This window comes from Pristis pectinata, chromosome 23 (assembly GCF_009764475.1).
Source record: "Pristis pectinata isolate sPriPec2 chromosome 23, sPriPec2.1.pri, whole genome shotgun sequence".
Classification (NCBI taxonomy): domain Eukaryota; kingdom Metazoa; phylum Chordata; class Chondrichthyes; order Rhinopristiformes; family Pristidae; genus Pristis; species Pristis pectinata.
The window spans coordinates 28,502,503-28,529,824 of record NC_067427.1 but is presented as its reverse complement, the minus strand read 5'-3'; the positions used below and the strand labels follow the sequence as shown (position 1 = coordinate 28,529,824).

Sequence of the window (27,322 nt, the reverse complement as noted above, 5' to 3'; positions counted from 1 at the left end):
GTGATAATTTAGGGTTTATAACTCAGATTAGAAGGTTTTAGTGCATTCTGAGAGTGAGAATGGATTTTCTCCACTGGGATTCTATACAATGGGTAGGAATGGATAAGGATTTTGTCTGTTGGAATTCTTTACAACAGGTAATTCGGAATGGATTTGGACAGTTGACATTCGGTGCAATGAGACAGAATGAGTGCGTGAGAGTCAGAATGAGATGATTGCGTGGGAGTCAGCAAAACAGTTCTCAAAACTGAAATCAGTTATTAAATAGAATCCATTGAAGCAACAGACAAACACGTTTTCCTACCTTCCTCTTTTCATAGTCCATGAACTTGCTCTGTAATGAAACAAAAAAAAGTCTGGTAAATACGATACCACAAATTGGTCACTTCAAACACCATCGATGACATGTCAGACACTGAGTACCTTCAAGCTGGAGTTTGATAAAGTTTTAGATAGCAAGGGAATGAAGGGAAGTGGGGTGAGTACAGCAATGGAACATTGTTGGGTGACACTCTTGGTTAAGTGCATGACACCAAGAAAAGGAGACGAATGTTCGTCTGGGAGGAAAAAACTAACGCTTTTCGAATGGCATAATGCTAACAGCAAGAAAGGGTGGCTATCAAAAAGCTAAAGAACTAAAAATAAAAACTGAAAACCGCTGGAATATACTTAGCAGGTCAGGCAGTATCTGTGGAGAGAGGAATACCATCTGTTGAGGACAGCACAGTGGTGTAACAGTTTGTGCTGGTGTCTCAGTTCCAGGGACATGGGTTTGGTCCTCACCTCAGGTAACGTCAGTACAGAGTCTGCATTCCCCTCTGTGATCACGTGCATTTCTCCAGTGCACTGGTTCCCTCCCACATCCCAAGGATGTGCTGGTATGTTAAGCGGGTACAGTAAATTATCCCGAGTGCAGGTTAATGGCATATAAATATATATAAAAAATCGAAGGGAATTGATGGGCATCTGTGAGAAAAAAATCCAGGGATACAGGGAAATAAGGGGAAGGGGATTGGAACCAATGGGATTGCTCCCCAGAAGCCAGCATGAACCAGATGGGCCGAATGGCCTCCTTCATGTTGAAAGAAAGGAATGGAGTTCATGAAATCGGTTATCGGGCTATGGTCAAGAGACCCTCGAGGGATATTGGCATCCTGACCCAATCCTTTTGATGTTCCATAAGGATTGGTCAGGATTCCAATATCCCTCGTGTCTCTTCACAACAAGCTTCAACTGTAGACTGATATTCCCCCGCCCCGCACCTGCCTATCACTGTCTTTTACCTGCATCTATCATCACCCTGCCTCCCCTCTTTTGTCCACCTATCACTGCTGTTTCTCCCCCCCTATATATTGGGCTTCTCCTTTTCCTATCTTCAGTCCTGAAGAACGGTCCTGACCCGAAATGTTGACCGTCTGCTTTTCTCCACGGATGCTGCCCGGCCTGCTGAGTTCCCCCAGCATCTTGTTGCTTTTCACTTAGATTCCAGCATCTGCAGTCCTTTGTTTCTCTGATATTTTTCTGAAATGCCCAGTGCAATTACAACAACACGAAAATACAAAAGAGAGAGAGGAACTTCCAACCTTTTTAAACATACAGATACTACACAGGGAAACATACCACTTGGCCCAGCTGTACACGCGTCTGCTCCCACCTACTTCATTTTGTTCTATGACAACCTTCTATTCCTTTCTCCCTCATGCACTCACCCAGCTCGCCCTCAGTTCTTGAGAGCAGGATACAGTGATTCACCCCAGCATCCTTCTATGTCAGCTCTTTCCCACCGTCCAAAAATCTGCCGATTTGGAGTTGAATCTGCTCAATGACTCGGGATCCACAGCTCTCTGGGATGGAGCGAACTTTGGAGAGAACCTTTTGAAAGTCCTTAATGAGCATTTCCCTGGATGCAGCCCAGAGGCACTTACACCATTTGCTTCAACAACTCCACGTGGTACTCCAGGGATGGGGTTAAAATGCAATTGCGTTCACAGTACTGATGAAAGTCATCATTCACAGGCTCATCGATTTAACAGCAATGTATTATGTATACGTCACTGCATTGGACACCGAAACCAGTAATCGTTGGGCTCAGATTCCTTATTTCAAATTATTTTTCCTTCTCTTTCCTCCTCAATAGCGAACAAGCTCTTCTGCTTCAGGGACCCAGGAGGTGGAAGTAATTGGAGCTCAAGTTCTGTAACCCAAGCCCACAGAACCAGATCACTGCTCCGAGGATAACATTTGCTCCATCTACCCAGTCTACCAAACAGTTCAGCTCTGGACTGAAACAGCGGAGAGATCTGATGCAGGGCTGGACATGTGTAGCCCCTGTAATGGACTCTCTCTCGTCTACAGCAGTTTCAGGTAAAAGCAGTCCTACATCTTCTCTTTCTGCAGCAGCAAATGACCTATCTTGCTGCTTGCATACAATCAGAAAAACAAGGACCAGCACAATCTTTCCAGCTGGTAAAAAAAAACTTCAAATTGCCTCTGCATAGATCGTAATTGTAAAGTGATGTATTAAAATCAGATGACATGGATTCACCAGTCCTTCCTAAACTAATCGCAGTTTGTTGAGAAAGTGATATCCCAAGTTGACTGTGGTAAATGTCACAATGTGTTGTAACTAGGTCTTCAAGGTCTGTTGATAGTTTGTTTTTAAAGCTAAGGCCAAAGCTAAAGAACACAGGAGTAAACCACAGCTCTGGATGAAGGACAGAAACATTGTCTACTGCTCTATCAGGTGGGGCACAGGACAAAGTGGAGCACTCCCAAGCTCAGTATTAACACTAAAAGTCTTTCTGATATTCAATGAATCGGATCAAGAAACCCAATGTTAACTGATCAAACCTCTTGATGATACTAAAGTGTACAGTTTAAGCTAGTTCACAGGACCCATATGTCAAAAGATAAGCTAGCCCATTTTTAATCACCATATAAATCCTATATGTGACAGGTGTAAATTGAATGTGGCTTCTCTGACACATACGTTTTGGTCCTGTCCTCTTTTGGAAAAATATTGGAAAGACATTTTTAACGTTATCTCAACTGTATTGAATATTGATTTAAAACCTCACCCTATCACTGCAATTTTTGGATCACCAAGGATAGAGTCTGGCCATTTATCTGCTTCCGCTAACCGTATGATTACTCTTGTTACGTTAATGGCCAAACGATCCATTTTGCTTAAATGGAAGGATCCAATACCCCCTACTACTTTCCAGTGGTTCTCTCAAACTATATCATGTTTAAACTTGGAGAAAATTAGGAGTGGTACTGTTGATCCTACGCTTAAATTTGAAGATATTTGGAGTCCATTTATATTCAATACTTTCATATGATATAGATCCCTTTCAATAACTTTTCAATTTAGAGGAGCGGAGTTGATGACATAATATTGCTCTGTTTCTATCGAGAAATTTCAGTCCAGTTTTTTTCTTTGTTTTGTCTTTTTTTTGAAATTTTCTTTTTAGTTTGGTTTGATATATTATTTACAATTTTTTATTGATTTGGGGATCTTTTTTCTTTTTTTTATATACACAATAAATCTTTACCTTTCCTTTCTTTTATATTATTTTCATCTACTAAGAGATCGTGAGATCTAAAGATTTTTTTATATTTTATTATTCTTTATGATTATCTATGCCATGATTGTTCTCTTGATCTCTCTGTATTACATGTACAATCATTGATGTTATATATTAATCTGTATTAATTTGGAAACTAATAAAAAGATTGAAAAAGAAAGAAAAGGTACTAAGGTAGATGGACATGGAATCAGAGGAAGTGACTCAGAAGTTATAGACCACATTGGAAGAGATGTGCACATTGAATTCATCTCCACTTACATGTGCAAATGTCTCCACAAAAAGGGAAAGTATACAAAAGATGATGCATGTTTACAAATGACTGGTTGGGTCTCTGCTATAGTACCGTGTCCAATTCTGGGCTCTTCGGAAAGATGCAACTCCATTGGTTTATCCCTGGGGAAGTGGGACTGAACAAACTGTCGGAGCTGTGAGCTGATACGTCTGCAGGCCCTGATGGACATCATACTAGGGATTTATAAGAAGTGGACAGTGAAATAATTGATGTCTGGTATTATTTTTCCAAATTTACTAGATTCTAGGAAGGTTCCATAATATTGGAAAAGGACAATGTGATTACTTTATTCAAAATGGGAGGGAGAATGAGAGCAGAAACCTCATATCGTCATGGGGAAAACATTAGAAGCTATTATCAAGGACGTTATAAGTACAGCACTTAGGAAAATTCAAAGTAATCAGGCTTCGTGAAAGGGAAATCACGTTTGATCAATTTAAGTTCTTTGGAAAAGTAACGTGTTGTGAAGGGGAACTGGTAGATGTACTATACTTTGGTTTACAAAGGCGTTTGATAAGATGCCACATCAAAGTGTTATTGCAGATAATAAAAGCTCCATATAGGAGTTAACAGTGGCATGGATAAAAGACTGGCTGGCAAACAGGAAGCACAGCGGGCATAAATGGGTCTTTTACTGGTTGGCGCAGTGCAACATGTGAAGTGCCAAAGGGATTGGTGCTGGGGCCTTGACGTTTTACAATTTATAAACAACTTGGATGAAAGCTCCAAAGACATGGATGTGAAGTTTGCTAATGACAAAGATAGGTAGGAAAGTAAATTGTGAAGAGGACAATACGATAGAGATAGGGTTCAGTGAGTGAACAAATATGGCAAATGGAGTATAATATGGGAAGATATGAAACAGTGCATCCTGACAGGTAAAATAAAGCAGCAGGTTATCTAAATGGTGAACACTTGCAGAGCTCTGAATGCTCTACAGGGCACTGACGAGACCACAACTCTGGTCTCGTGTACAGTATTAAGTCTCCTTATTTAAGGAGGGATGTTGGGAACAGTTCAGAGAAGGCTTACTAGACTAATACCTGACAAGAGTGGGTTGTCTTATAAAGGAAAGGTTGGACAGGCTAGGTTTGTATTCACTGACATTTAGAAGAGAGAGTGGACTTGATTGAAGGATACAAGATCCCGAGTAGTCTTGACAGTGTGGATGTGAAGAGGATGTTTCTTCCGTGAGTGAATCTATTTAAAAATACTCAAGACAGAGATGAGGTGATCTTTTTCCTCTCAGGGAGTAGTGAAGCTTTGGAACACTCTTCCTCATAGATTGGTGGAAGCAGTCTTTGAATATTTTTAAGGCAGAAGGCGGCAGAGGGGAAGGCAAAGTCTAGACTACAATCAGATCAGCCATACTCTTTTTAAATGATGTTACATGCTCGAGAGCCTGAGTGGCTCACTCTGAATTAATACATTCACATTGGATGCCAAAGGATGAAGATGAAACGGATCCAGAAGGCAGAGTACTCAATGCTCCAACACAACAACCGCTACTGAGTAGCAATAGAAGATTAGAGATGTAATAAGACAAGGCATGGATGATAATCGAAGCTGTGATCAAACTGCACAGAGTTCACCTCAATCATTGACAGCACAGAGCTAGAAGACTCACCACCAGAACTATGCAAACACCAATAGGGAAGTGATCTTGCAGAGGTTTAAAATATGGTAAATTTGGAATATTACATCAAGTTAAATCAGAGCAGAAGGGTCCCGGATGTAGACAAAGCTGGGACTGGTGTTTTCTCTTTGCAAAGCTCTACCTACCCATGATCTGCATTCCCAGATGACAACTTTGCTATAATAATCTAGCCTAACCTGTAATGTGCTCTGACCCCGATCAGGCTGGATGCATCCCCTATACACGTGGACACACTTCATCCAGGAATGTGACAGAACCGGACTAACTCTATCAGCCAATGGAGCACACGTGGTTGTACACCACTCTGTTGCAACAACGATAAAGAAAGAGTTTCCATAATTCATTACTGACCTCAGTTGACAGTCTGAAGCCACAATTCCTGCATCCCTTACCTGCCATTTCTCTTCCTCCAGCACCTGCTGTTGGAATGTGCCGTCGACATTGTCGCTGTCTGGCACATGCCCATCACTCTCAAGCACCGGGAGCAGGTACTGAGATGGAGGCATGTACTCGATTCCAAGCTCTAGAAAGGAAGCAGATAAAAACTAGGCTTATCCCAGTACATCCACTGTGAGATATGTAGCCTGGCCATTTTAGACCCACGGTTTATATAGACATCTTTCCGCTGTTCTTTTTAATTTCTTCTGAGACATGAGTCCACCCATCAGGTGCACACGTGAGAATGCCACTCACCAGTGGGGGAGGCGGCAAGACAATTGTAACCCAAGGTTTTAATTGTCAACAACCATTGCATCTAAGCCATTTCCCAGGACTTCCTGCGGGAGCGTGGGTTAAGACTGGGTGGACAATTTTATAAAGAAACAAATTATGTTTATATAAAACTTTAACAACCTCAGAACTTACAAAGATGATTTATACCCATTTCGTACCTACTGAAATATTTCACAATTTGCATAATGACCTAATAATCATAGCTTTTTCAAAAGTAATGGAACAAATGTTTGTCTATATACTGGCTGGACAAACCTGTATGTCAGTATGTCAAATGGCAGATTTCCTTAAGGGACATGAAACAGATGTGTTTTTAAAACAGTAATGACTGCAAAACTACAGAACTGATGACTAGACATTTTTATGTAAATAACGCCAACTCATTAATTAAATTCTACATCTGCCGTGGTTGGTTTTGAACTGGGATTTCTAGAGTACTAGTCCAGTCACTTAACTGCTGTGCCATCACCTTGTCCTAAAGATTAAGCTTTAAACATACTTGGGGGGTGGGGAAGAGTCAGGCAAGGAGACACGCAGGAAGTTCAAAATAAAGGGCAAACCAATAGTGGAGGGTAGGAAAATTAGTGAAGTCTGTCAGGACACAAGCAGGAGTAGACCACCTGACCTTTGAATCTGCCCTGCTGTTCAGTATCACAGCTGATCGACTCCAGCACCACTTTCAGCACTATGCCATTACCCCATCAGATTGCCCGTGACCATGTGGGTTTCCTCAGGGAGGTCCAGTTTTCTCCTCCATTCCAAGGATGTGCTGGCTGCTGTAAATTATATCTACTATAGCTGGGTGAATCGGGGGTTGATGCAAGGGATATCTTACACGGGAATTTATGGGGGAATGGGATTGATGGGAATGCTCAGAGTTGGCACAGATCTGAAGGGCTGAATAGCCTCCATAAGAAAACATGAACTACTCCATCTGCTCACCCACTCATGCAGACGTCCACATCCCCTTGAAACTTCTTTAGTTTCCTCCACGCTCACAATTCTTCAGTTATCACCAAATATGGGAATACAACCCTTCAATCTCTCAGCCAAACTACTGGCAGACTGCAAACTTCTGGGGCCCAAGTACTGATTCCTGTGGCAGCCCATTAGTCACTGCCTGCAACCAGAGAACAATAATTTATTCCCACTCTTTGCTTTCTGTCTGATAACCAATTCTAAATCCACGTCAGTATATTATCCCCAATTCCACATGCTCTAACCTTGACGACCAACCTTCTGTGTGGGAGCTTAGTACAAGCTTTCCGAGAAACTAAATAAATCACATCCACTGACTCCCCTTATTTATTCCACACCCTCAAGGAAATCCAGCAGATTAGTCAAACTCTACATTGACTCTGCTCTATCTATTATGCTTTTCAAGGTGTTCTGCTATCACATAGATCCAGGATTTCCACTACCAATGGTATTAGGCTAATGGGTCAGTAGGACCCAGTGTTTTCTCTCCTTTCTTTTTCAAATAGTGGGGTCGCATTTTGCTACCCTCCAATTGACATGAATAGTTGTGGAATCTATAGAACTTTGGAAGACAATAGACAGACCATTCACTCTCTCTAAAGCTACCTCCTTCACAACTCTGGGAGGTAGATTATCAGGTCCTAGGGATTTATCAGTATTCGCTCAGCAACTTCTCTAGTTTTTTTTTTAAAGACTAATACTTGGTTCCTTCAGTTCCTACTTCTCACTAGACCCTTGATTCTCCATTATTCTTCCAAGAGGACACACAAAAAGTAGTTGTTTAATTCCTCTGCCATTCCCTTATTCCCCATTATAAATTCCCCTGCCCCTCTGTATAAGAAGCCCACATTTGTCCTCACTTGTCTTTCCCTTTTACAAAAACACTTGCAACCAGTTTTTATGTTTCTCACCGGTCTACTCTTGCTTTCCTTATCAATGTCTTGGTCCTCCTTTGCTGAATACTGAAATACTCCCAATCCTCAGGACTACTGCTGTTTCTGGCAATTTTGTAGCCTCTTATTTTGACTTAATGTTATACTTAAATTCTCTTGTCAGCCACAGATGAATCATTTTACCTGTTGGATTATTTTTGTGCCTTGAAGGCATATTTATTTTTACAACTTGCGCATCATTTTAAAAAAAATACTAATCATTGTTTGTCCACCTTCAATGTTCTCCCAATGAGTCGCAGCCAGCATGAGTCACTCATACTTTCATAGCTTCCTTGGTTTAGATTTACGATCCTAGTTCTACATTGAACTACATCACTTTGAAATTCATTGTAAGATTCTAGCCTATTCTAGGGAGCTGGTGGAGCTGCTGCCTCACAGCACCAGAGACCCAGGTTCAATCCTGACCTGTTGCTGTCTGTGCGTAGCTTACACGTTCTCTCTGTGACTGCATGGTTTCCTGAGTGCTCAAGTTTCCCCCCACATCTCAAAGACGTATGGGTGGTCGGTTAACTGGCTACTATAAAATTGTCCCTAGTGTGTATAGGTGAGTGGTAGATTTGGGGGAGAGTTGATGAGAGTATGAGGGAATATATAAAGAAGAGTAATGCAGGATTAGTGTCAATGGGTGGTTGATGGTCAGCATGGAGTTGATGGGCCAAAGGGCCGGTTTCTCTACTGTACGTTTCTATAGCTCTGTCACGGTCACTCTTGTCCAAAGGCCCCTTGGTAACAAAATTTTCAAATAACTTTTCCCCACTGCACAAATAGGGACCCAAAAATACCCTTTTCTCTAGTCAGTTCCTCAACATATAGATCCAGAAAGAAAGAAAATGTTCGAGATACTCAACTACATTTTCTCATTTTAGTACATAGAACAGGCCCTTTGGCCCATCGTGTCTGTGCCAAATTACATTAATCCCTTCTGCCTGTACACGATCCATATCCATATCTAAAAGCCTCTTGAACAACTCTATTGAATCTGCCTCCACCACAACCCCTGGAGGCACATTCCAAGCACCCACCACTCTGTGCAAAAAGAAATTTGCACTGCACATCTTCTTTAAACTTTCCCCTTTTCACCTTAAAGCTATGCCCTCTAGGATTCAAAATATATCGTATAAAATTAGAAGAGTCTGCTCCTTTTAAGAAATTGTGATCATCTTAGCAAATGTCTCAATTCCCTCTCTTTTGTTCTCCAGGGAAAGATCTGCTAAGCTAACTTATACTGTTGGTTCTCCCTTCCTACTAGACTAATTCCACAAACCCAGTACACTTCAGCTGGTAAGTTTTTCCTGATTTCACTTTGACATGTAACTTCCCAGTTAAGAATTCATATTTTATCGTATACAAACTTGCACATCATTGAAATTCATTCACTATGACCCAAACAATTGTCCAGTTGACATCACCTAGATACCGTCTGCAAACCTAAAAAAACCCCACTGATTTCTATTCTTTGTTTACAAATGTAAATTACTCCCAACCTCAAGAGCCCAATGCTTCTAGTAACATTCTGTGTGGCACCTTATTGAATGCTTTTTGAAAATCCAAATATGCTGCATCCACTGACTCCTACTGATTTAGGTTCAATCTCAAACAATATTTTCATAGCTTCTTTTGTTTCCTTTTCAGGATGTCTCAAAGAATTCAAAGTGCTAGTGAGGCAAGAAATAGGAAGATAGTCCAGTTTAACTTGTGGCTAAGCAGATGATGCAGGAGGGCTTCAGATTTTTAGATCATTGGGCTCTCTTCCAGGGCAGGTGGGACTTGTACAAACGAGACGGTTTGCACCTGAACCATAGGGGGACCAATATCCTTTCAGGAAGCTTTGCTAATGCTGCTCGGGGGGTGGGGGGGGGGGCAGGGGTAAACTAGAGTTGCAGGGTGTTGGCAGGGCAGCAAGTGGAGGGGCTGTGGGGAAAGTAGATGTTAAGACTACAAGCAAAGATGGAAACTGAAAGGTTGAGCATGGTGGGATTCATGTTCTGAGATGCATCTACTTCAGTGCAAGGAGTACTGTAGGTAAGGCACATGGACCTAGAGCATGGATCGTACGTGGAATTATGATGTTGTAGCCATTAGTGAGACTTGGTTGCAGGACGGGCAGGACTGGCAGCTCAAGGTTCCAGGGTTCCAATGTTTTAGACATGACAGAGAGGGAGGTATTACAGGGAGAGGGGTGGCATTACTCATCAGGGAAAATGTCACGGCGGTGCTCAGAGAGGACATACTGGAGGGCTCATCTACTGAGGCAATATGGGTGGAACTGAGGATTGAGAAAGGGATGACCATGTTAATGGGACAATATTATAGACCTCCCAATAGTCAGCAGGATTTAGAGAAGCAAACTTGTAGAGAGATAGCAGACAGTTGTAGGAAATACAAAGCTGTGACAGTAGGTGATTTTAACTTTCCACATATTGACTGGGACTCCCACACTGTAAAAGGACAGGATGGGATAGAATTTGTCAAATGTGTTCAGGAAAGTTTCCTCAATCAATATGTAGATGTCCCAACGGGAGAGAGCCCAATGCTAGATCTTCTCTTGGGGAACGACACAGGGCAGGTAACAGAAGTGTGTGCAGGGGAACACTTTGGATCTAGTGATCATAATTCCATTAGTATCAAGATAATTATGGAGAAGGATAGCACTGGTCCTCCGGTTGATACTCTAAATTGGAGTACGGCCAATTTTGATGGCATTGGAAGGGATCTTGCAGGCATGGAATGGGATGGGCTGTTTTCTGGCAAAGAGATGCTTGGTAAGTGGAAGGCTTTCAAAAATAAAATATTGAGAGTACAGAATCTGTATGTTCCTGTTAGAATAAAAAGCAAGGCTAACAGGATTAGGGAACCTTGGTTATCAAGGGATATTGAGGCCCTGGTAAAGAAAAAGGAGGCACATATCAGGTATAGGCAGTTGGGATCAAAATGAGTGCTTGAAGAGTGAAAGAAATGCAAGAGAACACTTAAGAGAGAAATCAGGAGGGCTAAAAGAGGACATGAGGTTGCTCTGGCAGACAAGGTGAAAGAGAATCCCAAGGGTTTCTATAACTATATTAAGAGCAAAAGGACAGTAAGGGACAAAATTGGTCCTCTTGAAGATCAGCATGGTCATCTATGCATAGAGCCAAAAGAGATGGGGGAGATCTTAAATTAATTTTTTTGTGGCTGTATTTATTCAAGAGACAGACACAGAGTCTATAGAATTGAGGAAAAAGAATAGCGAGGTCATGGACCGTATCCGGATTATGGAAGAGGAGGTGCTGGCTGTCTTGAGGCAAATTAGGGTGGATAAATCCACAGGGCCAGACAAGCTGTCCCCTTGGACCTTGAGAGGCTAGTGCAGAAATTGCAGGGGCCCTGGCAGAGATATTTAGAACATCCTTAGCCACGGGTGGGGTGCCAAAGGACTGGAGGATAGCTGATGTTCCATTGTTTAAGAAAGGCTTGAAGAATAAGCCAGGAAATTCATAGGTGAGCCTATAAATTATTGGAAGGTACTCTGAGGGACAGGATCTCTTAGTATTTGGATAGACAGGGCCTGATTGGGGATAGTCAACATGGCTTTGTGCATGGCAGGTCATGTCTAACCAATCTTACAGAGTTCTTTGAGGTCATTACCAGGAAGGTTGATCAAGGGAAGGTGGTGGACGTTGTCTACATGGACGTTAGCAAGGCCTTTGACAAAGTCCCGCATGGGAGGCTGCTTCAGGTTTAGTCACATGGCATTCAGGATGAAATAGTCAATTGGATTCAACTTTGGCTTAGCAGGAGAAGCCAGAGAGTGGTAGTAGATGGTTGTCTCTCTGAATGGAGGCCTGTGACTAGTGGTGTGCCGCAGGGATTGGTGCTGGGTCCGTTGTTGTTTATCATCTATATTAATGATTTAGACGATAATGTGGTAAACTGGATCAGCAAATTTGCAGATGACACCAAGATTGGGGGCGTAGTGGACAGCCAGGAAGGCTATCAAAGCTTGCGAAGTGATCTGGACCAGCTGGGAAAATGGGCTGAAAAATGGCAGATGAAACTTAATGCAGACAAATGTGAGGTGTTGCACTTTGGGAGGACAAACTAGGGTAAGACTTACAGTGAATGGTAAGGCTCTGAGCCGTGCGGTAGAACAAAGGGACCCAGGAATACAGATCTATAGTTCCTTGAAAGTGGCATCACAGGTAGATAGGGTCGTAAAGAGAGCTTTTGGCACATTGGCCCTGATAAATACAGGAGTTTGGATGTTATGTTGAAACTGTACAAGACGACGGTGAGGCTGAATTTGGAGTATTGTGTGCAGTTCTGATCACCTACCTACAGGAAAGATATCAATAAGCTTGAAAGAGTGCAGAGAAAATTTACACAGATGTTGCTGGGACTTGAGGACCCAAGTTATAGGGAAAGGTTGAAAGGTTTATTCCCTGGAGCGCAGAATGAGGAGGGATCTAATAGAGGTGTACAAAATTATGAGGGGTATAGATAGGGTGAATGCCTGCAGGCTTTTTCCCCTCAGGTTGGGTGAGAGTTGAACTAGAGGTCATAGATTTAGGGTGAAAGGTGAAATATTTAAAGGGAATCTGAGGGGGAAATACTTCAGTCAGAGGATGGTGAGAGTGTGGAACGAGCTGCCAGCAGAAGTGGAAGATGCGGGTTCAATTGTAACAATTAAGAGAAGTTTGGATAGGTGCATGGATGAGAGAGGTATGGAAGGCTCTGGTACTAGTGCAGGTAGATGGGACTAGGCAGAAAACCAGGTCGGCATGGACTGGATGGGCCGTAGGGCCCGTTTCTGTGCTGTAGTGTTCTATGACTCTTCAGAGCCAATGAAGCACTTTTGAAATGTAGTCACTGTGGTAATGTGGTTTTGTCAAACACAATCATCCTTCCAAAGATCCAAGCAGCTTCTTCCCAATCATATTATGAACTTCCAAGTGCCCTGTTGCTACTTCTCTGACGTCAGTCTAGAGTTCTGCCTTCTCTTTCCCTCCTTTCTTGAATGGAATATCACGTTTGCTTCCTTCCCAATTCATGGGGATGATTCTAACATTTAAGGAGTTCTAGACGACCAAAGATAAAACATCCACTCTCTCTTAACTTCCAAGGATGCAGGTCTGGTCAGTTTGCCAGATTTTAGTCCTATTAATTCCTTTTTCTATATTTTTAATTCTTCATTGTCACCAGAGCTTTGGCTCTCCACTAGATGTGGAATGTTGTTTGTATATTTTATGCTAAAGACAGAAGAAAAATATTTATTTACTATCATTTACTTATTCCCCAAACATCACTTATCCCCTGTCAGAAACTCGCATTTTACTTTTGGAAGCTTTTGACAATCCCTTTTCACATTTCTTGATTGTTCACCACCACTCTTTTTTTCTTTTATCAATGTTTCAGTCAGCCTTCACTGAATTCTAAAATCCTTCCAATCCTCAGGCTTACTACTTTTTCGGGTAATAATCACTTCCAAGAATCTTTTTACATCTTGCCAGCTGCTTTCACTCCTCCAGCTGAGGGAAAGCATGCACTAGTTCCTTGTAATATGTGATGCCTTCAATGTGCCAGGCAGCATAAAGTGAAGGAGTTAAGAACATGTTCACCCGACAAGAATTTGCCAGTCATCGACTGAAGTCATGTCTGCCAGTCTTACCTTTGCAGAGAAACTGTTTGATGGCTTCTGTTCCATTGCTGCACACACTAGCTGGAGGGTAGGTCATGTCTTCTGCATCCAGACTGAGGGACTGTTAGAGGATCCAGAGGGCAAGAAGTGAGGGAAAGAGGACAAGGAACATCAGTTAACATGTGGTGGAGAAACAGGATAACAGAGTCCTCAGAATGTACAGCAGATGACAGAAACTAGATTGTGACAATAGCACACCATATTTCTGTAGGAAATCTAACTGAGGGTTCAGATAGTGCAACCTGTAACTAATGATACGCGGGACTGAGTTACAGGCTGGGATCTAATCCAAGAGTTCAGATCATTTACATCTGGAACAATGAATAACAAACTGAAATCTAATTGAGGAGGAAAGGATGGTTTATAAACGAATAATGGCTACGTGGGAGTCAGTTACAGATTACATCAAGCAATTTCAGTGAAATCTTAGCAGCCACGTGCACAGCCAGCTGAACTGGCAGTGATCAGATCTGATGTTTCTTGGCCGCAATCCTCCATCTAGAAGCTGCTGACAAGCTTGGGTCAGTGGTCGCCAATTAGAGCTCGAGGATCAGGAAGTGTGGGGAACTCAACTGTCTCAACAGCCAAGACTGAGACTTCATTAACAGCACTGGCACGTGAACAACATTCATTCAATGCGTTGAATGCAAATAAGTAGGTCTATAATTGTATTTTTTTTGAAAAATAGATTAATGATCTAAACCAGCCTGATCATTGAACCTCCAGTGCCCCACTTTACCTCTTCCAAAAACTAGCGCAATTACTCAGCAACTGTAACAAACTGGCTGAGCTAAGCCAGGAAAAATGTAGAGAACAACCCAAATCAGAAAGGCCCATCAGACTGATAACTCGCCATTTTAAGTTAATTTTAAGTTAATGCTTCATTCAATGCCAACCCTCATAAGAAACAAACTCAGTAGTTTAATGAATCCATTCATACTGTCTGTCACATCTCAAAAAATCTCCTCCTTTCCATGAGGTTCCAGTCTGACTTACCTCTCCACTCCCAAGTTTCAGTGTCTACAATATTTCTTGGCATTTGATCCAGCTTTATCCTCTTTACTAAAAGCTAATTAAAGTTAACCATACAAACTTACAATAAAATTAATAAAGGTGACTTGGCCCAAGCCTGCCCTACTCCTCTCTGCTCCAATTTGTCAACAGAACCCCAATGCTTTCCAGCTTTCAGCAGTCATGTCATTACCTGGGAAATAAAACTACAAAAAACATCCAATCGAACACTTAATCTCGGCAGTGTGGAGCGTGACAGTTGCCCCCTTCAGGAGCAATGTTAAAATAAGGTCCCATTTCGCTTCTTGGGTGGATGCAAAAGGTTCAACAACAGCATTCCAAAAAGGACAGAGTGTACATTCTGGTGTCCTTGCAACCAATATCCCCAAAGCAGATTATCTGGCCAATTATAAGTGCTTGTGGACACTTGTGGGTAAAATTAGCCACCCCAGTTCACATATTACAAATAAATTACAGAACAGAAATACTTAGTTGGCTGTAAAACTCTTTAGGATATGCCAAGATTCTGTGAAACTATGTAAACGCAATACTGTTTGCCACATGAGCAGAGTAACATGGCAGGAATCAAGTCCAAAACACACTACCGTGCTAAACTACACTCTGGCCAATACCAATTGTAATCACTTTACACCATCCAAATCCCATGACTAATCTTCTCTTTCAATAAATTATGGCACATCAGTTATGACAGTTTTTCTGTCACAGCAAATGCTGACAATACAAACCAGCATTTTAAACTGGTAAATGGCCCAGTGAGATTTAACATGTTAGAGGAAACAACTCAGTAAATGGAGGCTGCTTAAATATCATCCTTGACATTGATGTGACAGTTGAGCAGCCAATGTTGCTCCAATATTTATATTCTTCATAGGAAAGGCATCAATCTTTGCTACTCCATAAATGAGTGTTTACATTTTGGTCAACTACAGAAAATGCTGCACAAACTAAAAGATAAAAGACAGGCCGCTAAGATTACCTCAAGTGTCCTGATGTACACCAGGTCCTGTGGGAGAAACTGGATTTGATTCTGACTAATGTCAAGCGTGCGCAGGCTCTTCAACCCACTCAGTGACTCGGGCAACTTCCGGATCCTGTTTCCTAAAGAAAATGGGGTTTAAAGTAAATGGGGATATTTACAATGGGACCATCCCACCCGGAACCTGAGGCGACCCCAAATCATCCCCATCCAGCCCAATCTGATGCTGAGCCTGGGGTGCTCTCAATCAATCTACTTCACCTCAGGGTGGGCCATCCTGTAACCAGACCACCCAGAGATGGAGACAATGTCTCCCACCCTAACCCCAACTTCCCATTGACCTATCCCATCTTAAGAGGCTTGTCTCATATCTTCTTTTCCAATCAGCCCATCCCTAGCTAACCAATGTGGACACTTTCAACTCCAACTCCTAACCAATGGACTCTGAAACCACACAATGATTCCCAAGGGCCTTGGCTGCTAATGGAATACAATCTTTCCCTGCTTAACTCAGCAGAATTTCTTTCTGGTTGCAACGTCAGGAAGTATACTCTGGCATTGCGAGCTTGTGGTGATGGGAAAACACGTCCACTTGGACAGGTACATGGATAGGAGAGGTTGAGAGAGACATGGGCTAAATGTGGGCAAATGGGATTAGTTTAGATGGGCATCTGGGATAGCATGGATGAGTTGGGCCGAGGGGCTGTTCTGTGTTGTATTACTCTATGACTCTATATGATCAGCTGTACCTAGGGGGCATCACACATTTGTTGCCTTCACTTTGTACAGCCGGAGGAACTGGCACTTGTCACATCATTTGGGTTGGAAGGTGGGGGTGGGTGCGTCCAACACTCATTGCAGAGCCATTCTGGGCCAAGGGGACATTCCCATGGCTGCTACGCATGGTGTTCCAGGTGGATACAGTGGAACAGCCAACGATCAAAGACAAATCAGTGTCCAAAGACTCAAACTTTCAGCCTGTCCCTCCTCATCATTCACTGTTGTTGTCCATGTTACAAGCAGGAGGCAAGTACCAAGACTGGTAGCATAGAACCCTGCAGCCCAGCACCCTGCCAAAGGGAGGACAGTGGAAGTTCATGGCTCTGTGAGTGTAACAACTGTAACTCTCAATTGCTTCCACTATGTAATGAGGACAGCTGGACCAAGTGCTGTACACTCTTCCCAACGCTTCCCCACTGCAGGGAACTCCACATCATTATTTCACAGGCCCCTCTTGGTACCCTGACTGGAAAGCCAAATACAATTCACTCCTATACCCAACTGAATTACCAAAATGCTTAGAGATATTGGAGAACAATGCCATGGAGTGAATGGGCTTCCAGCTCAGGCACTGGATGGGTGTCAGCTTTGAATCCAGCTGTCTCACTGGAGTATACACCTTAAATTCAGATTCTGTTACCTTTCAGATTTAGTGTCTGAAGCTGGGCCAAGATTGTGAGCGAGTTGGGGAGAGATTTCAAGTGGTTCGCTTCCAAGTTGAGCACCTGAAATGTTAAGAAAGTTAGTGGATGGAGGGCATACAAGGTCAAGCAAACAATCAGCAACACTACAATCAACGGGAGCAATAACGATACTCATGAAGTGCTGGACGATCCTAATTGTTTTATTCCAATAAAACCCCTTTACGTTGATCCATATCATTAAAATATCAGATTTAAAGTAATTGAACAAAAGAACCAGAAGCAAGATGAGGGGGAACTTTTTCTTTGATAATAGTTGTTACGATCTGTAGTGTAGTGTAATGTATTGCATGAAATAACTGAAAGCAGATCTAGTAAGATCTTTCAAAACGGGAATGGAAAAAATTACGTCGCTACAGGAAAAGGGGTCAAACTGGATAGTTCTTTCAAAGAGCCAACACAAAATAGATCAACAAAATGATATCCTCATGTACTGTATTGTTGTATTATTCTGTAACAAGTCCTTTACATTATCCATCATAATCACCAGGATTTAAGCACCTCATTCAGCCTGACAATTTACTGCAGTACTGAGTGAGTAATTGAATTGTTGGAGACACCCCACTTGCCCATCCAGACTGTCAAAGATCCCATGATATCAGTTGAAATTTCACCTTCAATCAACACAGCCGAGAAACCTCGAATAAATCATTCATATGTCGCTTACTTATTGGGCATGCTGATCTATTAGTTGCTGCACTCTGAGATAATTCACTGCATGAGCACTGTGGTGAGTGGTAAACAGCAAGGGCTTTTGGAAAAACTGGCAATCGTAACTTCAGCCATCTAGGCTCCAGGTCCTGGAATTCCCTCCCTAAACATTTTGAAATGTCTAACTCTCAGTGATCCTTGCTATAAAACCTACCTTTCTGACCAAGCCTTTGTATAGCACCTTCAAATTGGAAATCCACCTCAATATGTTGTCCACTATTACCACAACATTTGACTGTCTGTTTTAGACAGATAACAACCCTTGTTTTGCTTTCCCACACCAGTCGCTGTTGGCGCACCACACCTTGGAGCCAAACAGCAGCTTACCCATTTTCTAATCAAGTGCCCTGCCATTGTTCAGCCACCACCCTCCACTTTATGTACAAAATATTCCCTCCACCAATTTTCCTCCAATACAGGGTCTTTGTTTTCTCCTGGAGCAGTAGGAAGCCGAGGTGTGACCTTAGAGGTTTATAAGATCATGAGGGGGATAGAAAAGGTGGATAGTCACAATATTTTTTTCCGCTAGGGGAACTAAAGGGCTTAGGTTTAAGGTGAGGGGGAAAGATTTAAAGGGGACCCGAAGGACAAGTTTATCTAGTGGGTATATGGAACAAGCTGCCAGAGGAAATGGTAGAGGCAGGTAGAATACAAATGTTTAAAAGACATTTGGACTGCTTCATGATAGGAAAAGTTTAGAGGGATATGGATCAAATGCAGGCAAATGGAACTATCACAGGAAGGCACCATAGTCGAGATGGGTTGAAGGACCTATTCCATGCTGTAAGACTCCATGTGGGGAACTTGACAGAAACAATTACAGAAAAAGAGGAAGGCAGAGCAGCTGGAAGCATAAAGAAGAAACTGGGATCAAAATTGCGCAGGCAATTTGTAATGGGATCATCAACAAACACGGATAAATCCAAAATCCACAACATCTACTGTCGCATGTGAATGCACGCACATTGTATCAGGCAGGCAATTTTCTATCCTTCCAAGCAATTCCTCCCCCCACCCCCCCTTCTCCCCAGAGTTTTGAGAAAATCTCGATGTTGCCAGTAATTTAAAAGTTGTCTCATACTTGAAAGAACTTTGAAGAAATTGACTTTTACCTGAAGGGATGAGAGTTGACCCATCTCCTCGGGAAGTGAGGTGATTCGGTTGTCATGGAGATCCAGGATCTGGGAGCAACAAAGAGACAGCAGAAAATCCCAACAGATACCTCAGCACTAAATACAATCAACACAATGTATAGCACAAAGTCCTATGGTCCAATGAACAATGACTCCTCATTCCTCAGCATATACAGTTTGACTCGCCCCACAATAATATTTAATACAAGAACAATAATCTTTAACGAGCCACAAAACTAAAGGAAGCAGTGCTTCTGAGCTGAAAATAACTTGAACAACGTTTATTTTCTTGGAAATGAAAGAGTCTCCAGCAAGGAATTTACTGCCCATACTTAGCTACCCTGAGTAGATCATTGGCCTTTTTGAGCTTTGTGCAACGCCGGCAAGTCCGTAGAATTTTGTTTGAGAGTTCCAGGAATGTAATCCAGTGATAATGAAGGAATGGTGATACATGTCAATGTCAGAACTTCATGCAGCTTGGGAAGGGAAATTACAGACACCTGTTCTCATGACACTGCTGCAGTTTCTCTTGACTATAAATGTTGTAGGGGGTTGTGAAATTAAGAAAAATACATAGATCAAAGACAGAGTATTGCAGAGCGACCAATATGGAATGGCCCATCTATGAATCGGCCACTTATAGTTTATGCAGTCAATGGAATGAGAGTGAAAGCAACAAATAAGTGTCAGACTACACCGAGCAATAAACAAAACATGTCAATAATGTCACCAAACTTCCCACACTCAATGTTATGACAGGGCTGATGGGGAGCAGTTTAACGAGCGGTCAGAAGCCAATCTTATAGAGACTAACCAATCGGATAGAGTTCTTCAAGGATGCTACCAAGAAGATCGATGAGGGAAAGGCGGTGGACGTTGTCTACATGGACTTTAAATTAAATTTTTAAAATTTTATTTACAGTGTGGTGACAGGCCCTTCCGGCCCAACGAGTCCACGCTGCCCATTTTAAACCCAAGTTAACTTACCTGTACGTCTTTGCAAAGTGGGTAGAAACCGGAGCACCCGGAGGAAACCCACACAGGCACTGGAGAATGTACAAATTCCTTACAGACAGCGACGGGAATGGAACCACGATCGCTGGCGCTGTAATAGCGTCGCGCTAACCGCTACGCTACTTTGACAAATTCCCGCATGGGAGGCTACTCCAGAAGGTTAAGTCACTCAGCATTCAGGATGAAATAGCCAACTGGATTCAACATTGGTTTAGCGGGAGAAGCCAGAGAGTAGTGATATGCTGCAGGAATTGGTGTTGGGACCATTGCTGTTCATCTGTATTAATAATCCAGGCGATAATGTGGTAAGCTGGATCAGCAAATTTGCAGATGACACCAAGGTTGGGGGCATAGTGGACAGCAAGGAAGGTATCAAAACTTGCAGCATGGTCTTGACCAGCTAGGAAAATGGGCTGAAAAATGGCAGCTGGAATGTAATGCAGACAAGTGTGATGTGTTGCACTTTGGGAGGACAAAGTGACTTACACAGTGAACTAGGGCTCTGAGGTGCGCGGTAGAAGAGGGAACTGGGAATACAGATCCATAGTTTCTTGAAAGTGGTGTCACAGGAAGATAGGGTCATAAAGAGAGTTTTTGGCACTTTGGCCTTCATAAATCAGGGCATTGAATACAGGAGTTGGGATGTTATGTTGAAGTTGTACAAGACGTTGGATGGGCCGAATCTGGAGTACTGCGTGCAGTTCTGGTCACCTACCTTAAGGAAAGATATCAATAAGCTTGAAAGAGTGCAGAGAAAATTTACAAGGATGTTGCCGGGACTTGAGAACCTGAGTTGTGGGGAAAGGTTGAATAGGTTAGCACATTATTCCCTGGAGCGCAGGAGAATGAGGGGAGATCTCATAGAGGTATACAAAATTATGAGGGGTATAGATAGGGTGAATGCATGCAGGCATTTTCCCCTAAGGTTGGGTGAGACTAGAACTAGAGGACATAGGTTTAGGGTGGAAGGTGAAATATATAAGGGGAATCTGAGGGGAAACTTCTTCACTCGGAGGGTTGTGTGAGTGTGGAACAAGCTGCCAGTGGAAGTGGTAGATGCAGGTTCAACTGTAACATTTAAGGGAGGTTTGGAATAGGTACATGGATGGGGGGGCGGGGGGGTGCGGTTTGGAGGGATATGGTCCGGGTGCAGGTAAATGGGACTAGGCAGAAGATCAGGTCGGTATGGACTAGATGGGCTGAAGGGCCTGTTTCTGTGCTGTAGTAATCTATGACTCTAAACTTAACTGGGGTAACTGTACGAGTTTTGTGGCAAATGCTGACCTGGCAGCATCCCCTGGAAGAACAATAAAAAGTATAGTTTCACCACTCAGCAAAAGCTCTCGTACTTTCTGTGCAGTGATCATAATCAGAGCAACTGATCTCCTGCTCCCAAAAGCCCTTCCCACATTCTGCAAGGTACAAGTAAAGAGTGTGATGGAATACTCTCCACTTGCCAGGATGAGTACAACACCAACAGCACTCAAGAAGCTTGGCACAGACCAGGACAAAGCAGCTTGCTTCACTGACACCCACCCACCACTCTGAACATTCACTCCTCTACACAGCTCTCTTCTTTCTGCCCAAATGATATTCCCTGATTCCCTGCCTGGTACCTTTGTGCTGTTGGTGACTGGGCTCACCGGCTGCAGCGTGTTCCATCTACAAAGTGAGCTGCAGCAACTCACCAAGGCTTCAAACCCACATCTTCTCCTACCTAGAAGGGAAAGAGCAGCAGGTAAATGGGAACAAAACTATCTGCAAGTTCTCCTCCAAACCACACATCACCCTGACTTCGAAACATTTTCCTGATCCTTCTGCATTGCTGAGTTAAAATCACGGAACCCCTTGCCAATAGCACTGCAGCTATCCAAGCCATCAGTTCAACATACCATCTCAAGGGTAGTTAGTCATAGGCATTAAACTCTAATCTTGGAGCAAACCCACCCCTCTGTAAAATGTAACTGGAAATGTAGGGGTTAATGACTGGAAATGTAAGGGTTAATGTTATTCAGCATCTGTGGCTCAACCATGGTGTGACTGTAGTTGAGATGTCCAGGTGCCTTGTGTAAATCAAAGCAGTAGTTAGTTAAGGAGTAGCCTGTCTTTGCTAGCTGTTTGCGATAAGCGGTTATCCTTGGAGCCTGGAGCTGTCTGTGACTTCAGAGTGTAGCATGATGAACTGCTGCTGAGCTACAGAGTACTTAAAGATAAGAAAGAAACAGATAATGAAGCGAAAAATAAATCATTATAATTAAGCAAATAAATAAATCATTAAGATAGCTTGGTATGTGAAACTTAGCACGTAGGCTTCTTTGTTTGAAGTATAAAAGGACCCTGGCATGTGAATCTTTGAGTGGGGATCAGTACAGAGCTTGGGTTACACTGTTTACTCTTTCTCTGTATCCCTCACTCCCGCTAGTGAAAGAAAAATAAGTGCTTGTTGTACGCTCCTTGATTCTGTTTGTCTTTGCTTTATTACAGCGCAGCTCAACTTTCACACCTTCACCATCCCATAGAAAAATAAATACAGATTTTATTCCATAACACATTACTGTAGAGAGAACAGCACGCACATATTCTGCATGGTGACGATATTCAATGTACCAACTCCACAAATGCATGCTGCCAATATTAGCAGGCACACAGGCTCCAAAGGCCAGGGAGCCCAGTCACTGTGGCACAAGACAGAGAATAATATTGTGGGAGGGAGAGGGAAGCAAACCATGTATGTGGTATGTGAAGGGGCAGGGGAAAATATATTGAGGAAGAGAAGGTAAACATGTATATATTGTCAACCAAACAGAAAATCAAAGGGCTCTGGTCTCAGATTTTGCAAGGCCTACGGCCTTCACAACAGCATTAAAATGAACATAAACCAGGAGCAACCTGATACCAGGCCGTGAGGCTGCATTTACCTTCAGCATTGACAGATCCTGGAGGTTACACGACTTGGGCTGTAGTGCTGACAAGCGATTGGAATGAATGATTAAAACCTGGAAAACAAACACAGCAGAGCAACAAAGCCATCAGACATGCTGTACCCTCATAGCAACAAAACCTTGCTAATTATTCTGCTGACAGACAAGGAGGTGAAATAGAATTTTAAAAAGTATTTAAAAAAAATTAACAGCTCATGCAGAATTTTTAGGATCTACCGAAAGATTCTAAACCTAACAATCATGACTCAAGCCACCAGAGGTGCCAACAGTTATTCACAAAATAGAAATTCAGGCACTGATATGAGAATTGGAAGTCTCTTTATGCTGGGAACGGAATTACATCACGACTTCATTCTGTGTGCACAAGGACACGAGAAAACAGGAACAGGACTGAGCCACCTGGGCCCTCAAGGACATCCCATTTTTCAATACAATCCTGGCTGATCTGCCCCAGGCCTCAGCTCTGGGACGGACCTGCCTCTTCTGTGGCAGTCCCACAGCCTTCAATTCTCTGACCATACAAAAATATATCCCCCTCCTCTGTACTTCCAGTGATCTGGTCTCCACAACTCTGAGGCAGAGAATTCCTGTGTTGCACCTGATCAGGAGTGCAGAGGATCGACCCAAGTGCAGTTAAATGAGATTTTAACAAGATAAAAACAGGTGTGGAGGTTATAAGATGTTTATGAACCTTGGATAAATTTAGGACTCTCTAGAGACAGAATAACAAAATCAACAAGACTTGGTGTGCATTCACCTTGGTTTCATACTGCTCTCCCTCAGCTTACTCATCTGCCAATCAACCCCCCTCACCTGGATCACCAGCTCTTGCCCCAGCCCTTCCCTTCACCCCTTTATACTGGCAACCTCCCCTCTATTCTTGTTGAGATTACAGTCAGATCGATGACCTACTCCTAGTTTGTGTGGTCAGACATGTAACTCCCCAGGAGCAGAACTTCACACTGGTTAGTGCTGCTGCACTCGACCCACCTATTTCTAGCTCGTGGTAATTCCTAAACCAAAGAGCTGGTTAACACTCCAGTATCACCTCACACATATAATAGCCATTCAGGTGAGGTAGTGTTGGGAGAACACCATCCATGGAGCTAATCCCAAGAAGGAGACAAAGGCTAAGGACAGGAGAAAAAACTGGTGAGAAATCAAATTGCTGAGTGAGGGATTTTACACTGTGTTTCACTGAATGAAAGCACCCTTTGATGCATGGACACAGAGAGCATATGCTGAGCTGATGCATGCTGCCTTTGCTGAGTTTGAAGCAGTACATAAGCCAGAGAGAGCCAGGGTAACAAGTGATGGGTTAAAACGCACAAAAGCTGAGCAGCACCTAATGAAAAGAACTCTCAAAACCAGCTACAGGGAGGATAACACGTGCACAAGTAAGAACTGACAGATACAACTCTGAATAATGCAGTACTCAGTCAGGCCGCTGTCGTGTTGATACAAATGACATGGGGAGCTGGCCACAGAGATAAGAACTGCACAGTTCCCCACCCCATTTCCCCATCAGACAGCCCCTCTGTTGATGCCAGAATCACAGCACTTTCAATGCATTATTCATTTCAATGCCTCTGGGAAATGGCAGAAGAATGGATGAGTAGCCCAGATTGATGATCTGCAGAAAGCAGCCCAAATTCTACCTTCACTGCCAGGATATTTAAATTTAATTAACTAATGAAGTAACTTAGATAACTTTAAATTTATTCTACATAACTCACTTCCTATAGGAGTGATGGAAACAGAATCAGTGTTTTCAGAATGGAATTGGACAGGCACTTGATCGAATTGTTCTAGGGAGAGCCAGCATAGACTCAGTGGACCACGTGACATCCTGCTGTGCTGTAAGGAGGCTGTGAAATGGTGACCTTGAAACTACCAGATGGCTGGTGAACCAGGCAGGTTTGTAAAATGTCCTTTCAGAAAAAAGACCTGCCATTCTTAGTCTGTCTGGCAACCTGGGCACCAAGCCAAGTTTTCTTTCCTTCTTCAGCCTCTGCAACAAGCAGCTTCTCATCTTCATTGATTTTAAGATCTCTTTATTAGTCACATGTACATCGAAACACACAGTGAAATACATCTTTTGCATAGAGCGTTCTGGGGGCAGCCTGCAAGTGTCACCACGCTTCCGGCGCCAACATAGCATGCCCACAACTTCCTAACCCGTACGTCTTTGGAACGTGGGAGGGAACCAGAGCACCCAGAGGAAACCCACGCAGCCGCGGGGAGAATGCATAAACTCCTTACAGACAGCGGCTGGAAATGAACCCGGGTCGCTGGTGCTGTAATAGTGTCACGCTAACCGCTACGCTACCATGCCGGCTCCACTCTCTCCTTCGAGTTGACTGCACATCCCCTCCAATTCTTCCTTAATCTCTCCCTTCACACAAACACCCCTTCCAATATTCAGCATCACTCCCTTTACCTTGCCATCTTACTCAGCCTTGTAACATCCAACATGTCAATCACAACTGCCTTCTCTTATTTTACACTAACATCCCTCTTTCTCCTCACTGAAAAAAGTCTGCAAATTCACCCACAATTGCATTTAAATAAAAATCACACCTTTGGCCACACAACCACCAGGTCATTTTTGCAACTACCACCTTCACTTCTACCTTTGATGCTCAGATTCCCAACAAAGCCATTACTTTTCCTCACTAGGATGTTCCTCCTGACACACACTTATCACCACTCCCTCAAGCCCAAAGGACAGCTTTACATAAATATGACAAAAAACTACTTTCACCATTCATTGGTAGGTTCTGCTGGAGTACATTAAGCAGTATTGAGCCCTGTATTTATCTGCCAAACAGATCACAACTACAAGGCAAATCCAAAGGCAAATCTCACCTTTCCTCTGCTTCCAACTATTTTTTTTTCAGCAATGATCCTTTGGCCTACTCCATCCTCATCTTGAGGCCAAGAAGCTCACGTACTTCACCACTAAAACTGAAACATTCAGTTCTCTCGGCCACTTCATTCCTTTCTTCTGAACTACTGGGCCAAACTTGCAAGTTCACCCTTCCCTAGTTCTGAATTTCCATCTTTCTCTGGTTTTCACTCTCTCCAAGCTCATCTTGACTATAGGACGTTCCATTGTCCTTGACATCAGGACTCCGCTCCATTGGATCCTTAAGAGGTGACAAGACTGCCCTACCTGACCCTCTTTGCTAGCTTCTGTTGTAAACCATTCATACTCCTTCAGTACAGTCCTCTGCTTCTCATCTGCCATCATTATCCCTTTCGTTAAAAAAAAATCACTCTAGGCCCCACTGTCTATGCACACAATTGCCCTTCTCCAAACTCCTTTTCCTCTCCAAATTCTTTAACAATTTAGAAGACCCATCCCATCTTTGTCTGAATCCTTCCAGATTTCTGTCCCTGGCATGGTGCCTAAACTGCTGTTACTTAAGTAACTGATGTGCCTGTGTCAAACACAGCATGGTCCTTCTCGATTTTTCTGCAACCTTTTTCATGGTTGATTACACAAATCCCCTCCAATACCTCTTTACTCTCATCCAGCTAGGTCCCACTTCACTCTCTTGGTTCTGCACTTTTCCATCAAAGCCAGAAAACCAGCAGCAGTGACTTGTTCCTGCACCCCTACCTCTGGTGTCCCAAGTACCTGTCCTTAGCCCTCCTTCCTACTTCCTAGACTGCATTGTGGCAATGACATCCAGCCACTAACTTCATTCTTCTGCCTAACAACTGCGTGGAACTGAATCAAATTATTTGTAACACTGTGGTACATTGGACCCAAGATGAGCTTGAGTCTACTTGGTCTAAAGCTTTCATAGAGCCTGCTGCTAAATACATTTGCTGCACTTCTACAATCACAACCTTCAGTGTGGTTCCCCAGCAGAAGGAACAGAGATAAACAGCACTAGCCAACAAGTTTTGTTTCAAGGATCCAACAGTCTCCCCACAACTTCAACTACCAGTGGTCTTCACTAAATGGGGACAGACAGGCAAAGCTTGTACGTGGCAGTCGCAAATATTTGCGACAGCCCAGACAGTAGCTATGGCAAAACACAAACCTGGTGGGATACTATCGATGACCCAAAGACTGATGACCAGAACTGCATGTGGTCACCAAGAGGGTTATTGCATCACACTGATGCCAACTAAGGCTGCCTACT

At 43.0% G+C, this 27,322-nt stretch overlaps 1 protein-coding gene across 4 annotated transcripts in view; it reads right to left on the bottom strand.

Annotated features, from left to right (window-relative positions):
- lrsam1 (leucine rich repeat and sterile alpha motif containing 1) overlaps positions 1-27,322 on the bottom strand; it is a 66,282-nt gene that overhangs the window by 23,939 nt on the left and 15,021 nt on the right. For 2 of the 4 annotated variants that reach the window (XM_052037432.1, XM_052037433.1), the window contains exons 5-11: positions 23,142-23,219; positions 19,189-19,257; positions 17,305-17,389; positions 15,885-16,006; positions 13,847-13,937; positions 5,932-6,062; positions 305-334 (exon numbers count right to left, since the gene is read on the bottom strand). In XM_052037432.1, the coding sequence (XP_051893392.1) occupies positions 305-334; positions 5,932-6,062; positions 13,847-13,937; positions 15,885-16,006; positions 17,305-17,389; positions 19,189-19,257; positions 23,142-23,219 (606 nt within the window). Of the gene's footprint in view, positions 1-304; positions 335-5,931; positions 6,063-13,846; positions 13,938-15,884; positions 16,007-17,304; positions 17,390-19,188; positions 19,258-21,839; positions 21,941-23,141; positions 23,220-27,322 lie in introns of those variants that run through there. The other 2 variants (XM_052037435.1, XM_052037434.1) reach the window with 2 other exon arrangements.